The sequence below is a fragment of the Melospiza georgiana genome, chromosome 4 (assembly GCF_028018845.1).
Source record: "Melospiza georgiana isolate bMelGeo1 chromosome 4, bMelGeo1.pri, whole genome shotgun sequence".
Taxonomy (NCBI): domain Eukaryota; kingdom Metazoa; phylum Chordata; class Aves; order Passeriformes; family Passerellidae; genus Melospiza; species Melospiza georgiana.
Window position 1 is genome coordinate 32,502,379 of NC_080433.1, and position 23,357 is coordinate 32,525,735.

Genomic DNA, 23,357 nt, shown 5'->3' on the forward strand with positions numbered 1-23,357 from the left:
GAAATTGCATTATGTGCCCCTGGCCTTTAGTCCTGGCCATAATGAATTTGGTAACTGCTCAGCCACAGGTTTGGTGGTGTTCTTGGTTGCTGTAGGTGCCTGCCAAATCTTGACAGTCAGACTGGGCACTGGCCCTTAGAATGTATTTCAGCTCTTGGTGAGCCATTGGAGAGTGGGAACAAAAATGAAAGGGCAAGTACTCTTCAGAGTAGAGCCTCTCCTCTCAGAAAATTGGCATATTTGGTTTTTGTGATTTGATGGAGTTGTACAATATTGTTTTTGCCATGCTGTGCTCTATTTGTCTCCTGCAAGAGGCTCTCCTGGTGACTGGCTCTGTTTCTCTCTCATCACAGACTGCTCTATGGACCTGCAGTGCCCCCCAGCTCCTGTGGCCACCTCCATCCCTGTGAATGAGGGGCTGGCCCCTTTGCCTCCTGACTCAGATGCAAAGGGCTTGCCCACCTCGCTTCCTGCTGCCAGCTTGCTCCCATCTCCAGACTGTGTACCCTTGCCAGTGCCTGAGAACACAGAGGACTTCACAGATGGGGACATCATTGGGGAAGAACTAGACTCCCTCCTGGATTCACTTGCTGAAGGGACACCATACCCTCTGGTAAGAGTGGGTGCTGCATGGGTCTGCTGCTTCTTTGTTTCTTGGAAGTCCTTGGAGCATGAGATGTGCATGCTGCCTCTCATTCTCTTTCTGTAATTCTTTTCTCCTATCTATTCCTCTGGAAAAACTCATTCATTCTTTCCTTTATTTCTGCTGCTGTGAGTATGTAGAGTCCTCCTCCAAGCCTGCTTTGCTGTGTGCAGCTTCAGGGAGCTGCCTCTCAAAACATACCCAAGGTAGCCCTTCCCTGACATCTTCTTCCACCTGGTCTCCCATGTCTGTGAAGTTGGAGGAAGTCTGAGAGTAGTAAAAGGAGTATGGTGAAGCAGGAATGATGGATGTATTTTATACAGGGGGCATACTCTAATCTCCTTGTATTTTGTGCCGGTTGCACTCAGCCTAAGCTCATTGAACAGGTCTGGGAGCTGCATAAACAATCTGTATTCATACTTATGTTGGATTTTAGTTGCCAGTGTTGCTTATGTGACTCACCTTGGATCTGGAGGCAGTATAATGACTTTCATGTTGGAAAAGCCCTGGTGAGGGGTGCCACAGGTTGTGATCATTACCCTGACCTTTGCACTGGGTGTACTCAGCCGCCTTGTTTCTCAACCTGAGCTAGTTTAAGTGCCCAGCACAGGGCACTGCCTTGCAGACTGGTGAACTCAGGTATCCCAACACCTCCTCAGAGATCCTGGTCCAGATTGTTTGCAGTACAGAAAAATTGGGAGGACTGTGGAAAGTCTGCAGGTGGATTGAGCTGCCAGGTATCCTTTTGCTCCAGCTAGTACAACACGCCCTTCACTGGGAGCCTGTTGCTCTCTGTTGTCATGGTTTGACCCCAGTCAGCAACTAAGTACCAGATAGATGCTCACTCACTTTCTTCCTGCCCCTTCTCCAGTGAGGAGGATAATTGAAAAAAACCCAAACTTGTGGCTTAAGATAAGAACAGCTTAATAATTGAAACAAAATAAAATACAATATTAACAACAACAATAATAATAGAAAAGGACAGGGAGGAATAAAACCCAAGAGAAACAAGTGATGCACAGTAGAGCAGCTCACTACTTGCTGACCAGTGCCCAGCCTTCCTTAAGCAGCAGTCAGTGACCCTGCCCAACTTCCCTCAGTTTGTATCCTGGGCATGATGTTCTGTGGTATGGAATATCCCCTTGGCTTGTTCAGATCAGCTCTCCTGGCCATGTTCTCCCCCATCTTCTTGTGCACCTGCTCACTGGCAGAGCATGGGAAATGGAAAGTCCTTGACTTTGAGTAAGCATGACTTAGCAATAACCCAAACATCAATGTGTTATCAACATTATTCTCATGCTAAATCCAGAACACAGTGCTGTACCAGCTACTAAGAAGAAAATTAACTCTGTGCTGGCCAAAACCAGGACATCTCTTTTCAGTCTTTGCTCCTCAATACTAATTCACTATTTTTCCTCCTTTCTGCTCCCCTGAAGTCTCTGGTCCAGGGCACCATTCCCACCAGCCTACCAACAGAGATGCCCCAGTTGATTCCTGTGTTTCCGGGGGGAACTCCGCTGCTGCCTCCAGTTGTGACAGCTAGCATCCCTGTCTCTACCCCTCTGCCACCTGCCTCCTTTGGCCTGGTGATGGATCCCACCAAGCAGCTCTCCTCCTCCTCTGTCCTGGATGCCTTCGAGGCCCCACCAGGAGGAAGTGGCAGCTCCACTTTAGATTCGCTGGATTCCCTGGATCTGCTTCCATACACAGATACAAGGCTTGATGCCCTGGACTCCTTTGGGACAAGCAGGAGTTCGCTGGATGCCTTGGATTCCTTTGCCATTGGTAGGTGCAGGGTGATGTGGTTTTGTGTTGCCTTAGCTGTGAATGCATGCCAGAATTATTTCCTTCAATGCTGAGGACATATGTCTTGTGGCTTTCTCTGCTCGTGTGGCAGAACAGGAATATAAATGTAGAAGAGAGCTGTGAATTGTCTTGGACAGAGTAACTGATAATGTTTAGCTCAAAAGTAATGAGAAAAATCTAGGTATGTTATCCCAGATAACCATGCATGGAGTGAAATCTAAAGAGGAGAAAGGAACATCAAGGTGTATAATGATGAATGATGAGATTTGAACTTGCCTTGGTGTCCAGAACACCTCCCTTGGCACAATTTGCTGGACTATAGCATTATTCCTCCACCTTCCTTCTCAATGACTCTGACATTTTGCACAAAGTGAGCAGAATGGTGGTGACTGTTTTAGATAGTACAGGACCTCATTGTGCTGGGCAGAATGGTAGAGGCCAAAGTAGGTCTTTGCCATCTCTGGATTCAGGGCAATGAGTGTACTCTTGAATGGAGCTCTGAACTCTCATGTCATAAGGAGAAAAGCTGTGGAGGATGGTGGGCAAAGACTAAGTTGCCTCCTGTTCAGGAGGGAAGTGGGCTTCTTCTTGGTTAATTTGTTCCCAGTATTGCAGTATATTGGCAACAAAAGTATTTTGAGAACAGCAGAGATTGGCCAGTCAGCACTTGAACACTCACATTCACCTCAGCTTTGGGTTGCCACCTTAGTAATGCCAGTTCTCAGCAGCAAAGAGTTGGATTCAGTAGGATTTCGGGGACAAGAAGCATTTCCTGGAGTTTTTCTGAGTATAGACAGATGCTTTGGGAAGAAAGTAGAACTTTCTTTGTGAGTAGAACTGCCTCTGAGAGGGAAATGATTGTTTTTGTTTTGTGGGGCTCTTTTCCCCTTCTTTTGCCCAGAAGAAACTAGCTCTCAGGAACTGCGACACCCACCTGGCAGCCAAAAACCAGCCCCAGTGGTGAGTGAGCTACTGCCCCGTGCTGACGTCCCAGGGTGCTCTGGAACCAAGGTAGTAGTGGTGGTGGTAGTGGTGGTGGTAGTGGTCACTTGGGTAATGTAGGTAATTTGGGCCCCTCCTCTCACCCTGCCCTGGTGAGTGTTGCCTCCCATGTTGTGGCAAGGCAGGTAAAGATTCCCACTGAGTCAGCAGGAAGACATTTGTCCCATCTTTGTTTTTATCCATAACTCCATATTGCCCAGGTAAACATGGTGTGACCAAGGCTGTAGGGTCAGCAGGGGGTCAGGGAAGCCGGGGTCCCACTGGATCTGGCAGCCACATAATGCTCAAGGATGGGGCAGAGTAAGCCAACTTCAACTTCAGGCTACTGAAGTTCTTTGTTGCTCTCTGCCCCAGTCAGGAGACTTCTCCAGATATTCTGCCTCTGTCCTATATCTCCAGTCTTTGAGAAAAAGGGGAGGATTAGTAAGCTTGGAACAAAAGTTATTCTTGAGTTCCTGTCACCTGCTGGCCCTGTTAACATCAATGTGAATATCCCTGAAGATTGATGATAAGCAGTTTGGGGTTTTTTGTAGCTTGGGATAAGGTTGATTTAAAAGTCTTTCATTGCAGAGTAGATTGTGATGGAAGGAATGGGAAGGAGTGAGGAGGGCATTTTGTTCTGTGGCTCGTGATAGAAAACTGAGGTCTCTTACCAGTAGGAAAGAGGCCTGTCTTGTTGAAGTGAACACACCACAGTGTTCATTCTCTTTGAAAAAGTTGCAGTCATCTCTTGGAAATGTCATTTCAGATGTGAACGTTATGATGAGAGAGGAAATGAGAAAGGTTTTGAGAGACTGGATTGGGGCAGGGGTTGGAGAGGTCTCTTGCCTGTGTGGTTGCAGAGCTGAACAGAGAGGTGTGTGTGTTTTCACTCAGGTCAGCCTTGGTGGAGGGAGTCACCCAGCTGTGCCCAAGGCCACCGAGCACCTGCTGTCCCAGCCAGAACCAGTAATGCCCAACACGGCTCTGCTGGTGAAGAACCCCCTGGCGTCTACTCATGTTTTCAAACAAGCCTGTCATATCTGCTACCCCAAAACAGGTGATGCATTTGCTCTGCCACCAGAGCACTGGCACAGACTAGGAATTGGCTTTCCCCAGGCTGATGGGGTTATTCTCTCTGGCAGGGCCCAAGGCAGGTGATTACACCTATCGGGAAGGCTTGGAGCACAAGTGCAAGCGGGACATCCTGCTGGGCAGGCTGAAGAGCTCTGAAGATAAGACCTGGAAGAGGATCCGTCCTCGCCCAACCAAAACCAACTTTGTAGGATCCTATTATCTGTGCAAAGGTGATCTGTGGCAGTTGGTCACTGAGAAAGGGCTGAGCCAGGGGAGACTGGGAGGGAAATTCTGTTTGATGTTGCCTGCTGGCTCTAGGGTGTCCTGTTCCATCAGTAGCCTGTGGACTGGATGGCTCAGTACAGTGAAGGGCAATGAGCTGCCATATCATGGAGAGCAGGCAGCTTCTAAAGTGGTGGAGCAGAAGAGTTCCAAAGGCTCAGTGAGTTGAGTGCTCAGAGCTGCTCTGCTGACATGGGCTTTACTGAGAACCTGCCTCCTGCACATGTGCTCACATTAGTCGCACTCAACCCAGCTGCCCATGGCCGGGCTGTGGTTCTGCCTAGGGAAAAGCATTCTCTGCCTGCTCCTTTGCTCCACCCCATCCCACAGTACATGCAGGCAGTGTGACCAGACTGGTATCCCAAGGCAGTGTCATTACAAAGTACCTAATGAGTGGGGAGATGGCAAAAGCCATGCTAAAATGGCTCCTTACTGCTGGGCCTATGGGAGAACTTAATCTGTATTTGCTTTAAAAGGAGTTAGATAAGTCATTATTCAGGCCAGGCACTGAATGAAAGCGGGTCTCTTGTTTTGAGACAGTTTCCCCCATAGCAGCATTACTGGAGATTGTCACCATTCAGTAGTTTGCATTAACTCCTGAATGTCTTGCTATAGGTGAACTTGGGAGGAGATGTCTTTTCATTCTTCTTTTAGCTCTCTGTTTTCTTGCTTTCAGTTCCATGTGAGGCATGGGCAGTGGGAGAAGACAAGAGAGAGTTTAGTTTCTGACTGGGCCGCCCTGCCTGTGTGGTGGTGTGTGCTGTTTGTTGCTTTGTAGATATGCTTAACAAGCAGGACTGTAAGTACGGGGATAACTGCACCTTCGCGTACCACCAGGAAGAGATCGACGTGTGGACGGAGGAGAGGAAGGGGACCCTCAACCGTGACCTCCTCTTTGACCCGCTAGGTGGGATCAAGCAGAGCAGCCTCACAATTGCCAAGCTCCTCAAGGAACATCAGGGCATCTTCACCTTCCTCTGTGAGGTACGGAACTGGTGGGAGGGGGCAGGCATCCATCATCTCTTCAGTATGTGTTTGGACCACTGATATGTTGGTAGTTGCCACCACGAAAATATGGTGGGATGACTTGCACAACTGGAATAACTTGCAATGGAAACTCTTCAGGAGGGACAGGTGAGGAAGGAGAGGCAGTGGGGGAGCCCTGTGTGTTAGGGACAGTTTTCACTATCTAGAGTTTAACGATGATGAAGATAGGCTTGAGTGGTTATGGGTAGGAGCTGGGGGAAGGCCAATAAGGTGAGAGTCTGCTACAGGCCACCCAACCAGGGTGGAGAGGCAGACAAAATATTCTGTAGGCAGATGGGATAAGTCTCATCATTGCTGGCCCTTTTTCTTGTGGGGAACTTCAACTTACCAGGTGCCTGCTGTAAGTACAGCACAGCAGAGAAGAAACAGTCCAGGAGGTTCCTGGAGTGTGTGGAAGAGAACTCCTGACACAGCTGGTGAGGGTGACAACTAGGGAAGGCATCCACTGGGTCTGGTGTTTGTGAACAGAGAAGGACTGGTGGGTGATACAATGGTTGGAGGCTGTCTTGGGCACAGCAATCATGCAATGGTAGAGTTTTCAGTTATTTGAGAAATAAGGAGAGGGGTCAGCAGAGCTGCCACCTTGCCACTTCACCTTCTGAAGGGCAGACTTTAGCCTCTTTAGGAGTCTGGTTGGCAGAGTACCTTGGGAGGCAGTCCTGAAGGAAAAAGAGTCCAGGAATGTTGGACATTCTTCAAGAAGGAAATCTTAAAGGTGCAGGAGCAAGCCATCTGTAACTCTGTGTGTCCCAGCCAGTGCCCTGCTCCCAGAAGGACAATGTGAGCATTGTACATAGGAGTGTGCAGGAGAAAGGAGTAGTTTCCCTCCTTAGCCCTGCAGCTGAACCAGGTGCCCACAGCCTCATGGGATCACCTGTCTCTTCCCCTATCTTGACATACTGCTTTGAATTGTAATTTAGCCCCAGTTACTTTAGAAATCAGAATTCCGTAATGCAACAAATTCCTACTTGATGTCTGTGCAGAGCTACTGAGTTGGTCAGTTGAGAATTGCTTCATACCATCTTAATGCTCTGCAGCACAGTTTCCCATGTTGGCAGTGCATGCAAAGGGACGTGTTCTTTGCTGTGAAGTGGCTGTTCTTTTTTCTCCCTTGTTCTTGTTCTGTTGGCTAACAGGGAAAGAATATGCGGCTCTGACCAAAATTTTTCCAACCACAATGGAAAATACTGTGGAGAATAAGCCAAAAAATGTTGTCCGGAAGCTCTTCCAGAGATTGACTTGCTTTATTTTAAGCCCTACCACAAAGTTTTCACCACACATCTTTCTAACTTTGAACATTAGAATAGGCTGGCTCTGGTTCTTCTTTCTCCTCTAAGTGAAGTCGCTCTGGTTCACTGCTCTCTAAGATTTTCCCAGTGTGCTACTTCTTCTCTTCTCAGATTTGCTTTGACAGCAAACCCCGGATTATCAGCAAAGGGACCAAGGACACACCATCTGTCTGCTCCAACTCCAAACACATTTTCCATGACAACAAGTGAGTGAACGATTTTTTCTCCTGATGGGAACCATATCTCACAAGTCCAGCCAGTTTAACTCCAGGGCTCTGGTCTCTTTCTTCTTTCTTCCCTATGGGTTCCAATCATAGGACAGCTCAAATCATGATCAATAGCACTATGGGCTTCACCCTGCATGTTTGCTTCTGGTACTGAGGGATTTCAGGCATCAGCAAAGCTCTTTGGAGTCACTCTGTTAATAAGTTTTCCATTGACTTAATTTGACTTTCAGTTTGGCCTTTACATAAAGGTCAAAACAACGATCCTCCAGCTCAGGATCCTGCCTCTGACTGTCTAGTAATGAATGTTTAGGAAAACAAGTATAACAAACATGTCAAGTACACAGTCATACAATTCCTTCTGGTTCCTGCCAACCTCAGCTGTGGGGAGATGCTGAACCAGAGGACTTGGTATCTTTGCTGCATATTTTTAAACTTGTCTGCTCTCTGAACTTAGGCAGAGCATCACCCATGTGCTCAGGGTGAAAATAACTACCCAGGCTTGATAGGGTGGGAGGGCAGGGGTTTGCTTTTCCCAGAGGGAATCTGTCTCTCCTGGTGTCGATTTTTTTGTGTCCTTTGCTTGCCCAGTCAAATGTCTGGATATCATATGTAAGGAGGAGGGGGGAGGGTTTGATCCTCTGGTGCTTTGTATTTTTCTGCAGGTGTCTGGTCCACATTGTTCGTTCCACCTCCCTGAAATATTCCAAGATCCGTCAGTTCCAGGAGCACTTCCAGTTTGACGTGTGCCGACACGAGGTGCGTTACGGCTGCCTGCGTGAGGACAGCTGCCACTTTGCTCACAGTTTTATTGAGCTCAAGGTCTGGCTGCTGCAGCAATATTCAGGTGAGTGGGACTTGGCTGGTGTTGTGTACACCTGAGTTTCTACCAGTGTCTACCCAGGGCCAGTTGAGAGGGACAGAAGGTGGTTTGGGACTACTGAGAAGGTGTCGCTCGCTCCTGCATATTACTTACTCTGCCTCCTCAGGGACACAAAAGAGAGGACCAAGGTGTTCTGTGAGGTGATTTGGCCCTTGTCCATTTATAGAAACAGGGCTATTATAATTTGCAGACCAGAAAACCTTTCCCTTGGGACCAGCTGAATAAAATTAAAATAATTAGGAAGATAGAGCTGAATCCCAAGAGCTGTTTGGTGCTTAGATCTTGTGCAAATAGCAGCTGGACCCCTGAGTGAACATGTCTTGCAGTGAGAATGGCAGCACAGGTGACGAAGCAGTTGGTTATATAAAGAAGGCTGTGAATCTCCAGTTTCTCAAAACAAATTCACCAACAGCAGGAAGTTGCAAGATACTTTGTGTTTCCCAAAAAGCCTTTGATGACATGCCTCAGGAGAGGGTTTTATGGAGATTATACTCAGGGAAATCATATAGTGACATTGCCACATCTGGCACTTTCAGTCCTGTCACTTTGTCTCATCTGATATATTGGAGGTTTTCTCTGGCTGCTGGCCTGTTGGCTGTGTAGATATTAGTCCACCCACAGTGCTACCTACATGTTTTTTCACCACAGGGTCTCATTTAGTGCAGCACCCAGCCTGGTAATGGGAGTACTTCAGAGAGGAAACATATTATGCATGTTTCTCACTATTCTTTGATGTCATAATTGATGTTCAGTGCAGTCCTTGGCCTTGGCTTCAGCTCATGAGGGAGAGTGATGAACAAGGCAAATGGCATCTTTAATCTTTCTGTTTGCCCTCATTTACTTGTGGCCTCAGAAAATTAAAAAATTACAGCTCTGGAATTTCTAAGAAAGCACATTGCCTGTGAGTCATGGGCCACCATTGCTGCCCTGCGTGCTTGTGATACAGCTCATTGTACTCTGGGCACTCTAATATTCAAGTACCTTGCTTTTATCTGCATCCCATGGTTGGTTTATTTTAGTTGTTTTGGTCAAGTTTTGTTACTTGAAAAGCTTCTTTGCTCCCTTCTTCCTTCCCTCTGTGTTCCTTCCTCTTCATCCTGCAGAACAAATAAACTGATTTTTTTCTTCTTTCCTTCTTTATTTGAAGAAATCATTTCAAAGGGAAAGCTGAGGAGATGAAACAAGCCATGAGTTAAGCTGCAGAGTTGATCACTAAGCCTTGTGCTTAATGATCCACCTTTTCCAACAATAGGAGAGACATTATCTTGTGGGGCTTTTTTCTGCAGGGCTGTATATATGAGCCTGCTTTCCTTGTTAGTTTGCCTCTCTCAAGTGTAGCCTTCATTATGGAAACTGAGATTAAAGGTAGTTGTTGCCATTCTCTGGGAATACTTTAGCTTTGGAGTAGGAAGTTTCATTTGAGCACTATTTGCTCAGCAAGAATAGGAAGAGGGCAGCTTACATTTGAAACGCTTCACAGCCATTTGAGCATTTACAGAGCTTTTGGCTTTGTTCATGGGGATAAAGGATTGTATTACTGGAGTGAAGGTTCCCAAGATCTGAAAATTGGACAGGCAGGACTGTTTTCTTGTTCACTGTGGCTTTTCACAGGCATCTCTTGCTATCTTCTTCAACCAGTGGTAATAACAGACTCTTTGTCTTCACTAATGATATTGCAAAAGATGCCGAAATATTATAAGTAATCAACACATGGGCCTTTTGGTTCCCAGCTCATTTCTTTGTGACAGTTCCTGCTTTGAAAAGCTGGCAGATTGGAAACCATCCTTTCACATTTGTGAGGGTTTTTCTTTCCCAACCACCACGTTTCTAGATTGTATTGTTGAGATAGTTCAGAAATCTAGAACTGGAAGAAGGCAGTCACAAGAACTACATTTGAAATTCAGTTTTCTGACAAGACCTGTATATGCTTCTCCCTTTGGTTCTGCACCCCATGGATCACAGGTGTGCAGAATGGAGAAGGTGGGAGCTGCTTCAGACCTTTTCCAGCCAGGTCCAGTGCAGCATGTAAATTTTTTGTTGTGATTTTCCCAGATTTAGAGTTTTTGTTCCCAAAATACTAATCATCATTGTGTCTGACCCTGGAATACTTGGACATGGAAGAGGAAGTTGCAATTTTTCTAACTCTACACCATTTCTTCTGGGATTAAGGGTTAAGAGGTAGACTATTCACCAACAGCTCTGATTTGTGAGCAATACCAGTTATGCAGTAGCTGCCATTTTAAAGACCTGAGCAAATGTTCTTGAAGAATGGTGAAGTTTTCTGAGTGCTTTTATTCCTGTTCAAACCCTGGTGCAAATAGCAGTAGTGGTGCCTGATGGGGACATGAACAGCCAAAATCAGAGACAGGAAAACTGAGGTCAGGAATGCTGTGACTTTCCCAAGCTACACACAGCCTAAGCTGAGATGAAAATTTTGTTTGGTGGCCCTTAAGTTCTGGAATGTGCTGTCTCCCAGATCAGTGATTATGTTCATGTAATACTCCTGGGGAACACCTCACTTCAGTAATAAAAGCTGTAGGCATCAGCAAAGCAACCAAATTTGCAATGTCTGTGTCCTGGGGATGCTGCATCATGGCCATCCTCAGCACCCCCCTTGCATTCGGCTCCCTGTGCAAGATATTTGCTTCAGTTTGTTTTGGCAGCTGTCTTGGGTCTTTAGAGCACTTAATAACTCGAATGCACATCTAACTGGCTTTTGCTAACAGAGGCTGTACCCTCACCACTTGAGCTGGTCAGGAGCTAATTCCTTAGATAAGGTCTGACCAATCCTTTTTCTTGTTGTCTGATGTTGTATTTCTGATATCTGAGACCTTGAGAATCTTTCCTTGCTGGTTATTTACTAGCAGCTGTTCCTTGGTTAGTTTTGCACTGCTGCCTTGCTTGTGCTTGGCATCTATTTGTGTTGAATTTCACCTTTCTCTTTGCCTATGGGAGGCCCTCTCAACTTGAAGGTGTAACAGGCTAATTAATCCCAGCAGGTAATAGGTGAGACTTCTGGGGTCTTGCTAGATGTCTCTGGGTGTCTGTGATCCTCCAAGCTAGAAGCAAAAACATATACAGTAGGTCAATAGTAACAAAGCATTGCCTTTAGGACCTTGGTAAAATCTGCTGATATGGGGGTCGGGGACAGTCTTGGTCAAGCTCTTGACCCTTGTGAAGAATTATTGGCTTGGAAGCAGTGTCTGGGTTCTTTACAGACTGCCTGAGCAGAAAGCCAAGTCTGAACAAGTCCAGGAGACTGAACTCTTCTTTTGTTTTGCTTGTGTAGAGAGTCTGAACAAGTCCAGGAGACTGAACTCTTCTTTTGTTTTGCTTGTGTAGAGAGGAGCTTGCTTAGCAAGGGGTTAGACATATTCTGTGGTGCATTCTGTCACAACTCAGTCCTGATATTACCAGGGGGACTGCTGGGAGCTGTCAGCTACTTAGGGGTTACTAAGCCCAAACTAAAAAGTCGTGCAAGCCCTCCCTCTCTTCTCTTGGCCAAAGGAGTGTAGCTCAGTTCTGTCTCCTTTTTGTTCCCAGGAATGACCCACGAAGATATTGTGCAGGAGTCCAAGAAGTACTGGCAGCAGATGGAGGCACATGCCAGCAAACCAGCCAACAGCGTGGTAAGTAAGGTCCATCGAGGGCTTGGAGGCAGATTTTGCTCCCAACAGTTCCAGCCCTTTCTCTCTTTTCCTCCCACGATTGTGCCTGACAGGTTCCAGGCAGACCAGGCTGGCCAGGTGAGGAGAGCTGAGGTGGAGGAAATCTGAGAGCTTTCCTGGTTGCAGTGCTGGTGTTGAGCTTTGTGCCTTGTTTTGCAGTGTTGTGATCTGCTCTGTTCCCTGCTAGGGTGAAGCCTCCAGGTCACCGAGGGCAACACACCCAAGAATGTTGTTTCCTGTGACACTTGCTGGTGAAACTGGGAGATTTTGGGGCAGTGGTCACATAGTGGGGACCAAATGTGTCCTGCTGCCCTTTAGTGGCCAAGGGGCAGTAGAGCAGTTTGAAGGACTTCTAAGGAATGACTCATGATGTCTGATCTGAATGCAGGAGTGGGTGGAACTGGCAGCCCAGGTGCTGTTGAGGGTGACAGAGAACTTAGTGGTGCTTTACCAGGAGGAGGCTGAGAGCTTTGCCTTTTTTTTTGCCACCAGTCTCTCAGTGTGGAGGGCTGAACCCTCCAGCACTGCCAAGAGCATACCAGGGTAGTGTGAGAGGGGTAGAAGCAAAGGGCTTTTTCTTTCTTTGCTTTTCTCTGTCTTGTTGGCTATGGGCAGTTCTGTCTTATTATTTTTTTTTATCCCAGAGGGGATTTCTGTACTGTAGGAGCAGAGCCCACCCAGTGAGGACAGTTCCCAGCCCAGTCCTCTGAGGTTGAACTAAAGCACTTTTTGCCATTAGAACAGGACAATGGTGGGGAAAGTGGTGTAAATCCTTTTTGTTCCCATTTGACAGCTTTCTTTAACCTTGGCAAATCTGAGCTTGCCATCCCTTGGCCTGTGCCTTACTGTCTGAGCAAGAGTGTTTCACCTTTGTGTGGGATCTGTCACCCAAGAGTTCCTCTGCAGAGACCAGTGCCAAGTACAGCCTGTGAGCGAGCACCCTGTGGAGGAGGTCTTTTGTAGGAGAGGAATCTGAGTCACTCATGTGATGTTTAGCTGCTGTTTTTTTGTCTTGGTTGTGTGCCATCAGAAGTGTTCTTCAGGCTGCTGGGGAAGCATCTGTGGGAGGGTCTGATGGGCATAGCTTTGCCTAACAGAAAAGATGCAGGTGACTGCACTGACACTTGTAGTGGGCTCTGTGTCCACCTGTGCGCTGGTTATGCTGCATGAGATGGATTCATCTTCAAGCGGATGCTCAGCAATAAACCTGTGCAGCTGTTGTGGTCTGAAACAGTTGGAGGAGAGGAATGGGAAGCAGCGGTCCAGAATAAGCAAGAATAACCAAGGTCTGTAGTTCCCAGGACTGTCTGACTTGCTTAAGGAATATGTTCTAACCCCTCAGGAAGCTGAGCAGGACAAGTTTCTACATCCTTTATTATATGAGAAGTGGATGATCTGAACGCTCCCTGCAACCAGAGCTGGCTGTGATCTCTTTCTGCCTGGTGTGGGGACAGAAGCAGTGGCATGCATCTCCACATGGGAGGAAACTCGATGTGAATTTGCAGCAGATTGTGACAGCAGTTGAATTTATATCAGCAATCCCTGCTCCATATGTGCCTTGCATGCGCACAGTCCAGAGATTGGTTCTGTCCTGTCTGCTGTGAATTTCCCTGCATTTTCAAGAAATCTCTGTCTTGCCATTCTCTGTGCGTAATGAGGGGATTAAAGAAAAGATAAATGGACAGCTGTTTTCCTGTAAGCCTTGCAGCTTCAAATTCACCTTTGTCTGGAGGTGCTGCTGCTGGAAGAATAAGCTGTACAGCAGGCATGGTCAGAGCATGTCCTCTGAAGCCTGTGGGATTTGGATGCTAAGTGAGGGCTCCATTTCTGGCTGCTGGGCCCTGCAAGGGGCAGAGGATCAGGAAAGGAAATGCCAGAGCCTGCTAAATCAGGGGATGGGTAGAGAGCTACAGTTTCTGGGCCCTGTGGACAGTGCTAGGGCTAATGACCAATGGCAAAGTCTGGCTGTGCCTCACAAATGCCTGTCACAGAGCTGACTGCATCCACAGCCCTTCCAGGGTGCAGAGGCAAAGCAGTAGCCATGTTGGTACAGTGAGAAAGTGCCTCCCAGCAGCACCACCAGCCGTCCCTAAGGATTGGCAGCGCTGGCACTGGCACTGTGCAGGGAGACAGTCAAGTCAGTCAGATGCATGTGTTTGCAGTAGCACACCATGGCTTTGGCAGCAGCACGTCCTCAGCCAGAGGGCTGTGCTCTGGGATGAGACTCGGGCTTGCTGCCGAAGGCCCTGCAGGCAGGACTCGCTATCTGCTGAGAGGTGTTTACTTTTGCCATTGTTTTCTCCTGTCCAAGCAGGCTAACGTGACTCAGAGTTTTCTCAGCAGCCTTCCAGCTTTCAAAGTTGGCTGCCTGGCAAAGACAACTTCCCAGGAGTGCTGTAAAAACAGACCCCTCCTTCCCACCATCCCGTGTGATCCACTCTCACTCCAGTGCCCTCTGGTCAGCGGAAACGAAGTCACTCTGGGGAATTTTGCTGCAGTTTTGTCACAGCTGCCAGCTGGACTCACCACCCAGGGCTGTCCAGTATGGAGAAAAGAGGCAGGCAGCATGCAGGGGCCCAGTAGCTGTGACAGTGAAGGTCAGGAGGCTTTGCAAGAAATGAAAAATGAAGATACGCTGCTTGCCAAGCACCTGCTGGGAATCTTGCACTTGGCCCCACAAATTTGGCCTCACAGCAGCTGCTGTAGGAGGAAAGCCACAGACTGAAGAGTCACAGATTGAAGAGCCAGTCTGCAGGAAGGGCTGTTGCAGGGAGCTGGGTGTCCTCTCGTCGCATCCTAGCAAACTGAGGGGTTGTAGCCCTCATGTTTTCTGGTTTTCAAGAGCTGCTTTGTTTTTATTCCCCTAGCCTGCACCAGAATCCCCATGAAAGCTCACCTCAGAATTATCAATTTAAGCATGGAGAGGAAAAAACCTCTCCATTAAGGAGAGTACTTGCACCTAAGTACTACGCACTCAGTTAGGTGGCTGAGTAACCTGGGCTCCTCATACGGTCCCCTGAGGTGTGTGGCTCCTCCAGAGAACATTTCAGTATCACGTAGAGGAGTTCCTGAGGATGGGAGACATGAATGGCTGTGCAGGGTCTGTTGTTTTCTGCAGAGCCTGAAGTAGAGAGCTGCCGTGCCAGAGACTTGTATTTATTTGGTTGCTATGGAGCACAGCTAGCACTATATTGTCTGGCTTCATAGCAAGGGGCGGTGCCATAGCCCACGGCACTTGTGCCTGGCTTCGTCTGCTGGAGCCTCATGTGATATAATTTCCACACTGTTGGTTATCAGCAGCCTGCCAGGTATGTGTCTTGCCTTTACAAATACAGTCATGTAGCATTAACAGGAGCCGCTTTGAATTTCTGCTTGGTTCCTAATCCCCTGGGAGCACACATGCCCGCTGGATTGACCAGCAGTTTGCATGACTCAGATGAAGAAATGCACAGGGCTTCTTTTGGTTAAGAATTTGTGGAAAAAGCAGCCCAGATTACCAGAACTACCTGAGAGATATTTTCTTTCTCTCTGATCTCTTGTCTCTTCTGCAGACACTCAGTGTTTAGTTTTGCTGGGTCAGTAGGTTTGAGCAGAGCTTCCTGGCTGTGCTGAGAGAGATGTCACCAGAGGATAGCATGGGGTTGATAAAAGGGAATATGCCAGCAGTGCCATTTTGTTACCATAGGCCTGTTGGTTTGATTGGTCAGTAGTGAGCGGTCGTGGAATTTCCTTTGGAGACAAAGTGGAGATTAAAGCTACTGTTGAAAGGCCACATATCTGAGAGGGAGGCGCCTTATTACCTTTCATGCTAGTCCAAATCTCAACTCTGCTCATCTCACACTTTGAAGTGTTCTTGGTGGTCACCAGCACAGGTGACAGCTGACAGCAAGTGGTGAACGAGTCATGTGCTGGGAGCCACCAGAAAGGTCATTCTCCCAGATGAGATATTGCCCTCTTTCAAAATATATTTTCTCTTTCGAAAGAGATGCTGGTTCTCTCAGAGGGTCCTTTTGCTGGGACATCAGAGAACCGATGGCCTTATGTATGCAGCACAGGTGAGGTCAGCTCCCCAGTCAGCTTTTCACAGTGACAGAGGACTCTTTATATGCCAGCTCTGGTTCTCCAAAAGACTGTGTCTGGAGGATGCAGAGTGGTAGTTGATAGCTGATGTGGTGTCTCCTGGGAAATGCTTCGATTCTGTGCTGCCTATGTTTGCTGTTTTCCCTTCACCAAGGGGTGCAGCCAGGCTGCAAGCTGCTGCTAATCAATTGCTGGCAGAAACCTGCTCTTCAGGGGCACAGCTGGCATGTGTGGTTATTGTGAGATGCTTAGCATTAAAGTCAAGGCATGGCATGTGGCACAGGCTGCTGATGTGGCTGACAGTCAGAGAATTGTTTTGCTGGTGCATGACCTTTGTGCTTCATGGCCAGCTCAATGACCAGGGTGTTATCTTGTACTCTCACATACTCCTGTGCCCAGGGCCACTGGCATCCAGTCGGGTTTATTTTTTGGTTTGGAAATGAACTGGAGACACCAGCCTCGTGTTCTTCCAGTGGTGATACGAAATGCAGTTTTCCAGAGATTTGCTCAGAAAACATGAGGCAGCAATGATATGAGATTGGCTCCTTTTCTTTTCCTTCTCCACAATCTGTTAGTCATAATCCCAAACTAGCCTTTTCAGGCGGGGTGGGGGCAATAAGTTCAATGGCTGACAAGATTTGAAATATGGGCATTGTACCTCTGTCCAGAGACTGTGCTTCAATTGCTTGTGAAATGCAGGGCAGAGAAACTGTGAGAGACAGAAACCTGCCCAGAAAAGGCTTGGAAGGTTATCAACAAGAGGACCCAGCTCTGGCTTCATTGTGTCAAATGTTAGGTGTGACACAAAGTTCTTGGTGCAAAAGCAGGAGTTTGTGTCCTGCGCTGTGATATGGTCCAGCTTTCTCGCAAGGGGCCTCTCTTAGCTGTGTGACCAAGGGCTCTCCACAGGCAGTGGGACATGGATTGCCCTCTCTGCAGGGAAGTGGGGATTAAGCGCTGGGGCAAGTCTCACAGAGCTTGTCTGTACACAGAGGTACACAGCCAGGGTTTCACAGGCAGGCCTGGTCAGTGCTGGAAGCTGCCAGACTGTCTGTGCTTTTGGCCAGATGTCAAAGCCCAGGAAATCATGCTGAAGCAAGCAGTGGTTTTGCTCCTGTCTGGTATCTCATTGGGCCACTGGCTAACACCGGCAAAAGAGCTGATTTAATCTGGCTTGTTGCTGGCACACAGGCGTGCAGGGAGCTGCCAGCATCTCTGTGGCAGGTTTGGGGGTGCATTTTGCCTCTGTTCTACTGAGGCTGTGGTTCTTTTCCCCAGGCTTCTCCCCGGAATCCCATGTCAAGCACCTTTGACCTCCAGATGAAATTTGTGTGTGGCCAGTGCTGGTCGAACGGGCAGCTGGTGGAGCCAGATAAAGACCTCAAGTACTGTAGTGCCAAAGCCCCCCACTGGTGAGCAATTCAACCTTCTCTTTCCTCTACCCCTCTTCAAGGGCAGGAATTTTTCATCCTACCTTCTCCACGGCTTCATTTGGCATCTTTGGAAGAGGCTGTAAGGTTTCCTAGCAGCCTCTCACTGCTCAGGGTGTTTGTCACTATAGCAGGCATTGCAGATAGCTGTTTTCCAGCTTCCTTCTCTCTTTACTGTGTGTATTTGTTGCCAGCATTGTGCAGACTGTTACTCCTGGCACAGGCAGTCCAGATCCCACAATTCCCTTTTCTCCCAGTTCCTATAATTTCTTTTTACCAAGGCCACTAACAGAGTTCTCCTCTACATGTATTTATGCACTTAGCTGTTTGCAGATGTCCGTCAGGTCACAATTAGAAATTATTCAAGATACCCTGCTTCCTTTTAAATTAGTTTCCCTTGGCTCTTTCATTGCTTTGGTTGCTCCTCTACGATGGATCTTATGTCTGTTTGCACCTCTTGACTCCTTGGGGCCCATGAGAATGTTTGGTGTGATAGAAGCATTGAATCCTAGAACAGTTTGGATTGGGAGAGACCTTTAAAGGTCATCTAATCCAGCCATCCAGCAATGAGCAGGCACATCTTCAACTAGATCAGGTTGCTCAGCCTGACCTTGAATGTTTCCAGGAATGAGGCATCCACCGCCTCTCTGGGTTGTGCCAGTGTTTCAACACCCTCATCATAAAAAATACCTTCCTTACGTCTTGTCTGAATCTATCCTCTTTCAGTTTCAAGACACTACCCCTTGTCCCAACACTACAGGCCCCACTAAAAAAAACTGTCCCCATCTGTCTTATAAGCCCCCTAGAAGGGAAATATTGGCTGGTAAGTCACTGTTTTGTCATGGAAACTGTGGCCTGTGTCACCTAGGCAGCCTGCAGGGATAGGATGGAAGGGTTGATAGAACTTGTCTTCCCATAACACAAACCACAAAGGCACAGTCCAGCTTAATATTGTAAATGTAAAACTTTTGTTGAAGAAGAGACAGAAGCAGCAGTTTCTGGAGGAAGTAAGTGGGTGAGGATTGCTTCCTCAGATGTGAAAAATAACACCTCTTTGTGCAGCTGCTGAATAGAGCTGGAGTTTTTGCTTAGGGTATCTCCTGGTGATCCCTTGCTGGAGCTGAAGGAGAAGAAATACTTCCTGGCACTGTTCATAAGGTAGTGCTTGTAATGACTTGCATTTCTATTGCACCTTTCAAGCAGAAAATATTCCCAAGTGTTCTTCATGGATCTGATTGCACAAGAATAGGCTGTGTCAAAGGAATGCAGCTGTTTAATAATCCGTGGTGATGCCATGAGAGATTTGGGGGAGACTTTTGTGACTTTATGAAAGGAGGTACCCCAGGAAATAGGTAATATTTACAGGGAGAAGTCCTCCTAAAGCAGCCTTCTTGTGGCTTCTCCATCACAGATGTGCATGTCTAGGAACAGCCAGATAGTGCAGGGACAAGCTGGACAGGAGGATCTGCTCATCTCTCAGTATTTAGGGGTCTCTGAGGTAAAGAACATTTGTTCTGCTCTTTCTTGTGTCTCTCTTGATTTATTCTCTCTTCTTCAGCTGGACGAAGGAACGCCGTGTCCTGCTGGTGATGTCCAAAGCTAAGAAGAAGTGGGTGTCAGTCCGACCACTGCCTTCCATCCGTAACTTCCCACAGCAATATGATGTAAGCCCCACGCCCGCCGTGGCCAGGTGCCCCATCCCTTTCCCTTTCCCTTCCACCACGGTGCAGTGTTTTGAGGGCTGCTGCCTTGAAGATTTGTCAGGGAAGCAAGCACATGATGGCTGAGATGGGAGGTGAGGACAGACTGATGGGAGAAGAATACATCCAGCAGAAAGATGGAGCAGAAGAAGGAGCAGTGCCCATTTAAACCACTCTATGCACAAATGCAAGTTTCCAGTGTTGCTGTTAATGCATAACAAAAGCTGTTAATGCATCTCTGGCTGGCACAGGGTTTGGGAATGAAATTTAAGACTCCCCTTAGGTCAGGGTTTCTCAATGTGGGTGAGAGGCAAGATGTTTAGGAGAAGCCTATCCCTGCCTTTGCTGTGACTGTGCTATAGATTGTGAAACTTGCTCACAATGGGTTTTGAAAGCAAAACTAAGAACTCAGCTAAAAAGCCACGTGCTGAGGAAAATTACAGATATCCAGCCTCCAACCCCAGCCCCAAATGTCATGATAGTTTCTCTCTCCCTCTCCTTTCTTTTTTCTCTGGAAGGAGAAAGCTCCTTCCCCCTACCCTAAGACCTAAGGTAGGTCTTCCTTTTGTGACAGGGGGAGAAAAGATGATGAGTAAATATTATGTTTAGAAAGTTTCACATTTTCTCTGGCAATGATGCTGTTGGTAGCTGTGTGTGCACCAGTGTGGTCTAAGCAATCTGTAAGGCCACTCTTCACTCACTCAGAGAAGGTGGGGAATGAGTCACCTTTGGGGACCAGCAGCTTCATCAGTAGGAAACACTATTGGGTCAATCCAGGATGCTCCTGCTGTTGGCCTGTATCTGCACCCAGTCACCTATGGAAATGGCAGCAGCTGCTGAACTGCCTGTGTGTTTATGTCATCAGGAGACTTTGGAAAAGAATCATGAGTTAATGATATATAAAGTGTCCTGTTTGCAACCTCTCCTGTGCAATTTAATGCCCCAGCTGGTTATCAAACCCACTTTCCCCTCTAGCAAGGACTGACTGTGCAGATGCTAAATTTTTCTCTCTGTCTTTTAACAGTTGTGTATCCATGCACAGAATGGCAGGAGATGCCAGTATGTGGGCAACTGCTCCTTTGCCCACAGCCCTGAGGAGAGAGACTTGTGGACCTTCATGAAAGAAAATAAAAGTAAGTGCAGGGGGGGAAATCAGAAATTAAAAATGGGGGGGGATGTGGACCAAAGAGTTTGGGGAGAGGGAAGAGGACATCTGGGCATCTGGAGGGTCTGTTAAGACATATTCTTGACAACAGAGATGGAGCTGCTGCCATGAGTTTATGTGGGATTGTGTGTCAGGTCTGTCTACAGCTGCTCTTTTCATAAATGGGCATGTTGTATCTCTTAAGTCCCTTGCTGTGGGACTAGTGCACAATAGTTTTATGTCTTACATTGCTTCACTGCTGCCCTCTCTTTCTGCATCACTTTTGAATCCACCCTGTACTGTCCTTCCAGTTGCCTGCAATGTCCCAGGCCTGGCTCTGTATGGAGCTCTGCCAGAGCACCAGTCCTGGCCTGTAGCTGCTCCTGTATCTTTCTTGTCTATCTGCCTTGGCTGTCTTACTTATTTCTGCTCATATTCCTTGGTCTTGGGCTGTGGCACTCCCTGCTCATGGCATTGTATTCAAAGAGGTGGAGTTGAGATCCTGAATGAGAACATCGCTGGGTGGTGCCTTTGTGGAGAAACTAGTCTATATTTAATTCTGCAGGTTTACCTTTTGGGCAATAGTTGGGGGGGTTGCCCATATCCTGGACAGCCAGCTCTGTGGCAGAAATCCTTGTTTATTCAGATCAACAGGAGGCTGGGGAAAAAAGGCCAGTTGTCCGGGTGCTCATCTACCTCTGTTGGAGCTGCTGAAAAGCCTGAAGGATTTCAGGCCTGCCCTGAGTTTTTTTTTTGGTTCTGTGGAGGGTCCTTCTCTCTGCTGAGCCAAACTGTTACTTGTTGCAGTTCAAAGCATTTCATTGCTGGGGCCTTTAAAGCACATCAGTCTGTGTGTGTTTTGCTCAAGCACAAAGGTGAATCTTCAAACAACAGCGTTGTCTCAGTTTGGGGGAATTTGCATTCATTATCCCCAGTTACCTCAAGTTCCTCAATCACTCATTTAGCAAGGAGTAAATCACTAATGCATCACACTTAGAGCATCATATTGATATCTGCAAACATAAATGTTTCCATAGCCTCTCTCAGGAGCTGATCTTGCAAAGACAGATGTCTAGTTAAAGCTTCCACCTCAAATTTCCCTTCCCAGAAGTATGTTGAATGGCTTTTAAATCAAAAGCCATGAGAGACATTGACTGCAGTTCTCTGGGCAGGTTTTGAACTTAGAGCAAGCTATCATTAGGTCTTCCTCCCCTCTGCAGTGCTTCCTGTGGCCAACTTGCTTAGGAGCTCTCCTCCCTCTCTAGTGCTGAGGATGAAGCTTGGGCTTAGAGGGAAGAGATGGATCTGAAACCAGCCATGCCTTAGCTTCCTGACTGGATGAGATGTCTCCTGAGGTTAAGTAGAATCAGGCCTCTTGGAGAATCATCTTGTAGGGTGAATTCCAATGAGATCTTGCAGCACTTTGCCATATTTCTGAAAAGTTTGTGTGGCTGTTGTCACAGTTGCCCCTGGACTGATAGAAGACACCCCCCCCCCCCCCCCCGTGCCAGGTGGTGTGCTGTGAATTTGGCTCCTCTCCCCAGGGGTCCTGTCTGAGGAGGTGACATGGGGCACAGCCCTTCAGTCTGGTGCTGCTGCACAGGCGAGGGGAGGGAAGGGCTGCCCCAGCATTTGTCCTTTTCTCATAGCTTGTGCACCAAGTGGGAGGTTGTTGAGTGGCTTCATGTGTCACCTTTGTGCAGTACTAGATATGCAGCAGACCTATGACATGTGGCTAAAGAAACACAATCCTGGGAAGCCTGGAGAAGGAACACCACTCACCTCGCGAGAAGGGGAGAAACAGATCCAGATGCCCACTGACTATGCGGACATCATGGTAATAAGCTGACCTCTTGTCCTTCATTCCTCCTCCTCCTCCTCCTCAGTGCTGCCAGCCTGCCTCTCTCCTGTGCTCCAGGTGTGGCTGGCGGGACTGCATTTCTCTAGTGGAACAGAGCCTGTATTAACACAGGTTAAATGGACAGCAGGGGCAGCACAGCTGAAGTGGGAAGAGATCGACCTGGGGTCAACAAGGCTCTACAATGGCTTTTCTGTTAATCCCCAAGACATTAGGAGTTTACCTTAGGTTCCCTTTTGTATGAGCTCAGCCTCTCTCCAGGGTTCCTGCCTGCTCCTGGGCAAGCTGGCAAAACCATTGCAGGCCTGTCAGAAGAGGGAGAAACTTGGAGAATAGCTGTCACAGAAGCCTTGAAAAACTAGAGGCAGATGTGTTTCCTTATGCCATGGGTGGTACTGATGTAAGGGTGTGTGCTGCTGAAGAGTCCTGCATGAACTGAGCTGCCCTGTCCCCTAAGCCTGTTTGAGCCATAGATAAACTCTGACAGAGTATCTCCTCTGTTCCCCTTTAGTGTCAGCACAGTTCCTCAAAGACAATATGGCAGAGAAGTGTGGATAGTCGTAGACTGAGTGGAGCCTTCCAAAATGCTCTGGAAGAAGAGAGGGAGAGGCAGTGCCAGCATAGGGAATGCCAATGGACATGAATGTTATTGCACTGACTGGCCTTTTTCCCTGTGTGCACTGTTTAGATGGGCTACCACTGCTGGCTCTGTGGGAAAAACAGCAATAGCAAGAAGCAATGGCAGCAGCACATCCAGTCGGAGAAGCACAAGGAGAAGGTCTTCACCTCAGACAGTGACTCCAGCTGCTGGAGCTACCGCTTCCCCATGGGCGAATTCCGGCTCTGCGAGAGGTACCATTGTCTCACCTCCCTCCTGTGCTGCTGCTGCAGGGACAGGGTAACAGGCCCAGGGCCTCAGCCATCCCTCCTCATCCTCTCACAGAGTTCTTGGTGATTTCTGCATGGAGGAGGAGTGGGATGAGATGACAGGTTTGGGTGACAGTGAGGCTGCTGTTTGATCACAGAGGTACTCAGCCACAATACTGAGGGATAAAAACACATTCCTGAGCATGTGTCTTTAGAAAAGGAGAGCTTCCTGTCTGCACCTGTGCTTTTCATAGCCAGGATGCTCTCTGCTCTCAGGCTGCTGAACAGTCTCCTTGGCCCAGTGCTTGGGGGAATCCCAGGTGCCTTATTAAATGGTTTGAATGTATCACGCCCTCTGAATCAGCACCTTAAGGTGCC

The 23,357-nt window shown here is 47.8% G+C and overlaps 1 protein-coding gene across 6 annotated transcripts in view; it reads left to right on the forward strand.

The window, feature by feature from the left end:
• Positions 1 to 23,357, forward strand: part of ZC3H7B (zinc finger CCCH-type containing 7B) — a 47,401-nt gene that overhangs the window by 19,429 nt on the left and 4,615 nt on the right. For 2 of the 6 annotated variants that reach the window (XM_058022091.1, XM_058022092.1), the window contains exons 9-22: positions 354 to 613; positions 2,080 to 2,428; positions 3,351 to 3,460; positions 4,328 to 4,490; positions 4,576 to 4,737; positions 5,568 to 5,773; positions 7,237 to 7,331; positions 8,015 to 8,196; positions 11,776 to 11,861; positions 17,259 to 17,392; positions 18,969 to 19,074; positions 20,135 to 20,243; positions 21,958 to 22,091; positions 22,801 to 22,964. In XM_058022091.1, coding sequence (XP_057878074.1) covers positions 354 to 613; positions 2,080 to 2,428; positions 3,351 to 3,460; positions 4,328 to 4,490; positions 4,576 to 4,737; positions 5,568 to 5,773; positions 7,237 to 7,331; positions 8,015 to 8,196; positions 11,776 to 11,861; positions 17,259 to 17,392; positions 18,969 to 19,074; positions 20,135 to 20,243; positions 21,958 to 22,091; positions 22,801 to 22,964 — 2,260 coding nt within the window. The remainder of the gene's footprint in view (positions 1 to 353; positions 614 to 2,079; positions 2,429 to 3,350; positions 3,461 to 4,327; positions 4,491 to 4,575; positions 4,738 to 5,567; positions 5,774 to 7,236; positions 7,332 to 8,014; positions 8,197 to 11,775; positions 11,862 to 17,258; positions 17,393 to 18,968; positions 19,075 to 20,134; positions 20,244 to 21,957; positions 22,092 to 22,800; positions 22,965 to 23,357) is intronic. The other 4 variants (XM_058022093.1, XM_058022096.1, XM_058022094.1 and 1 more) reach the window with 3 other exon arrangements.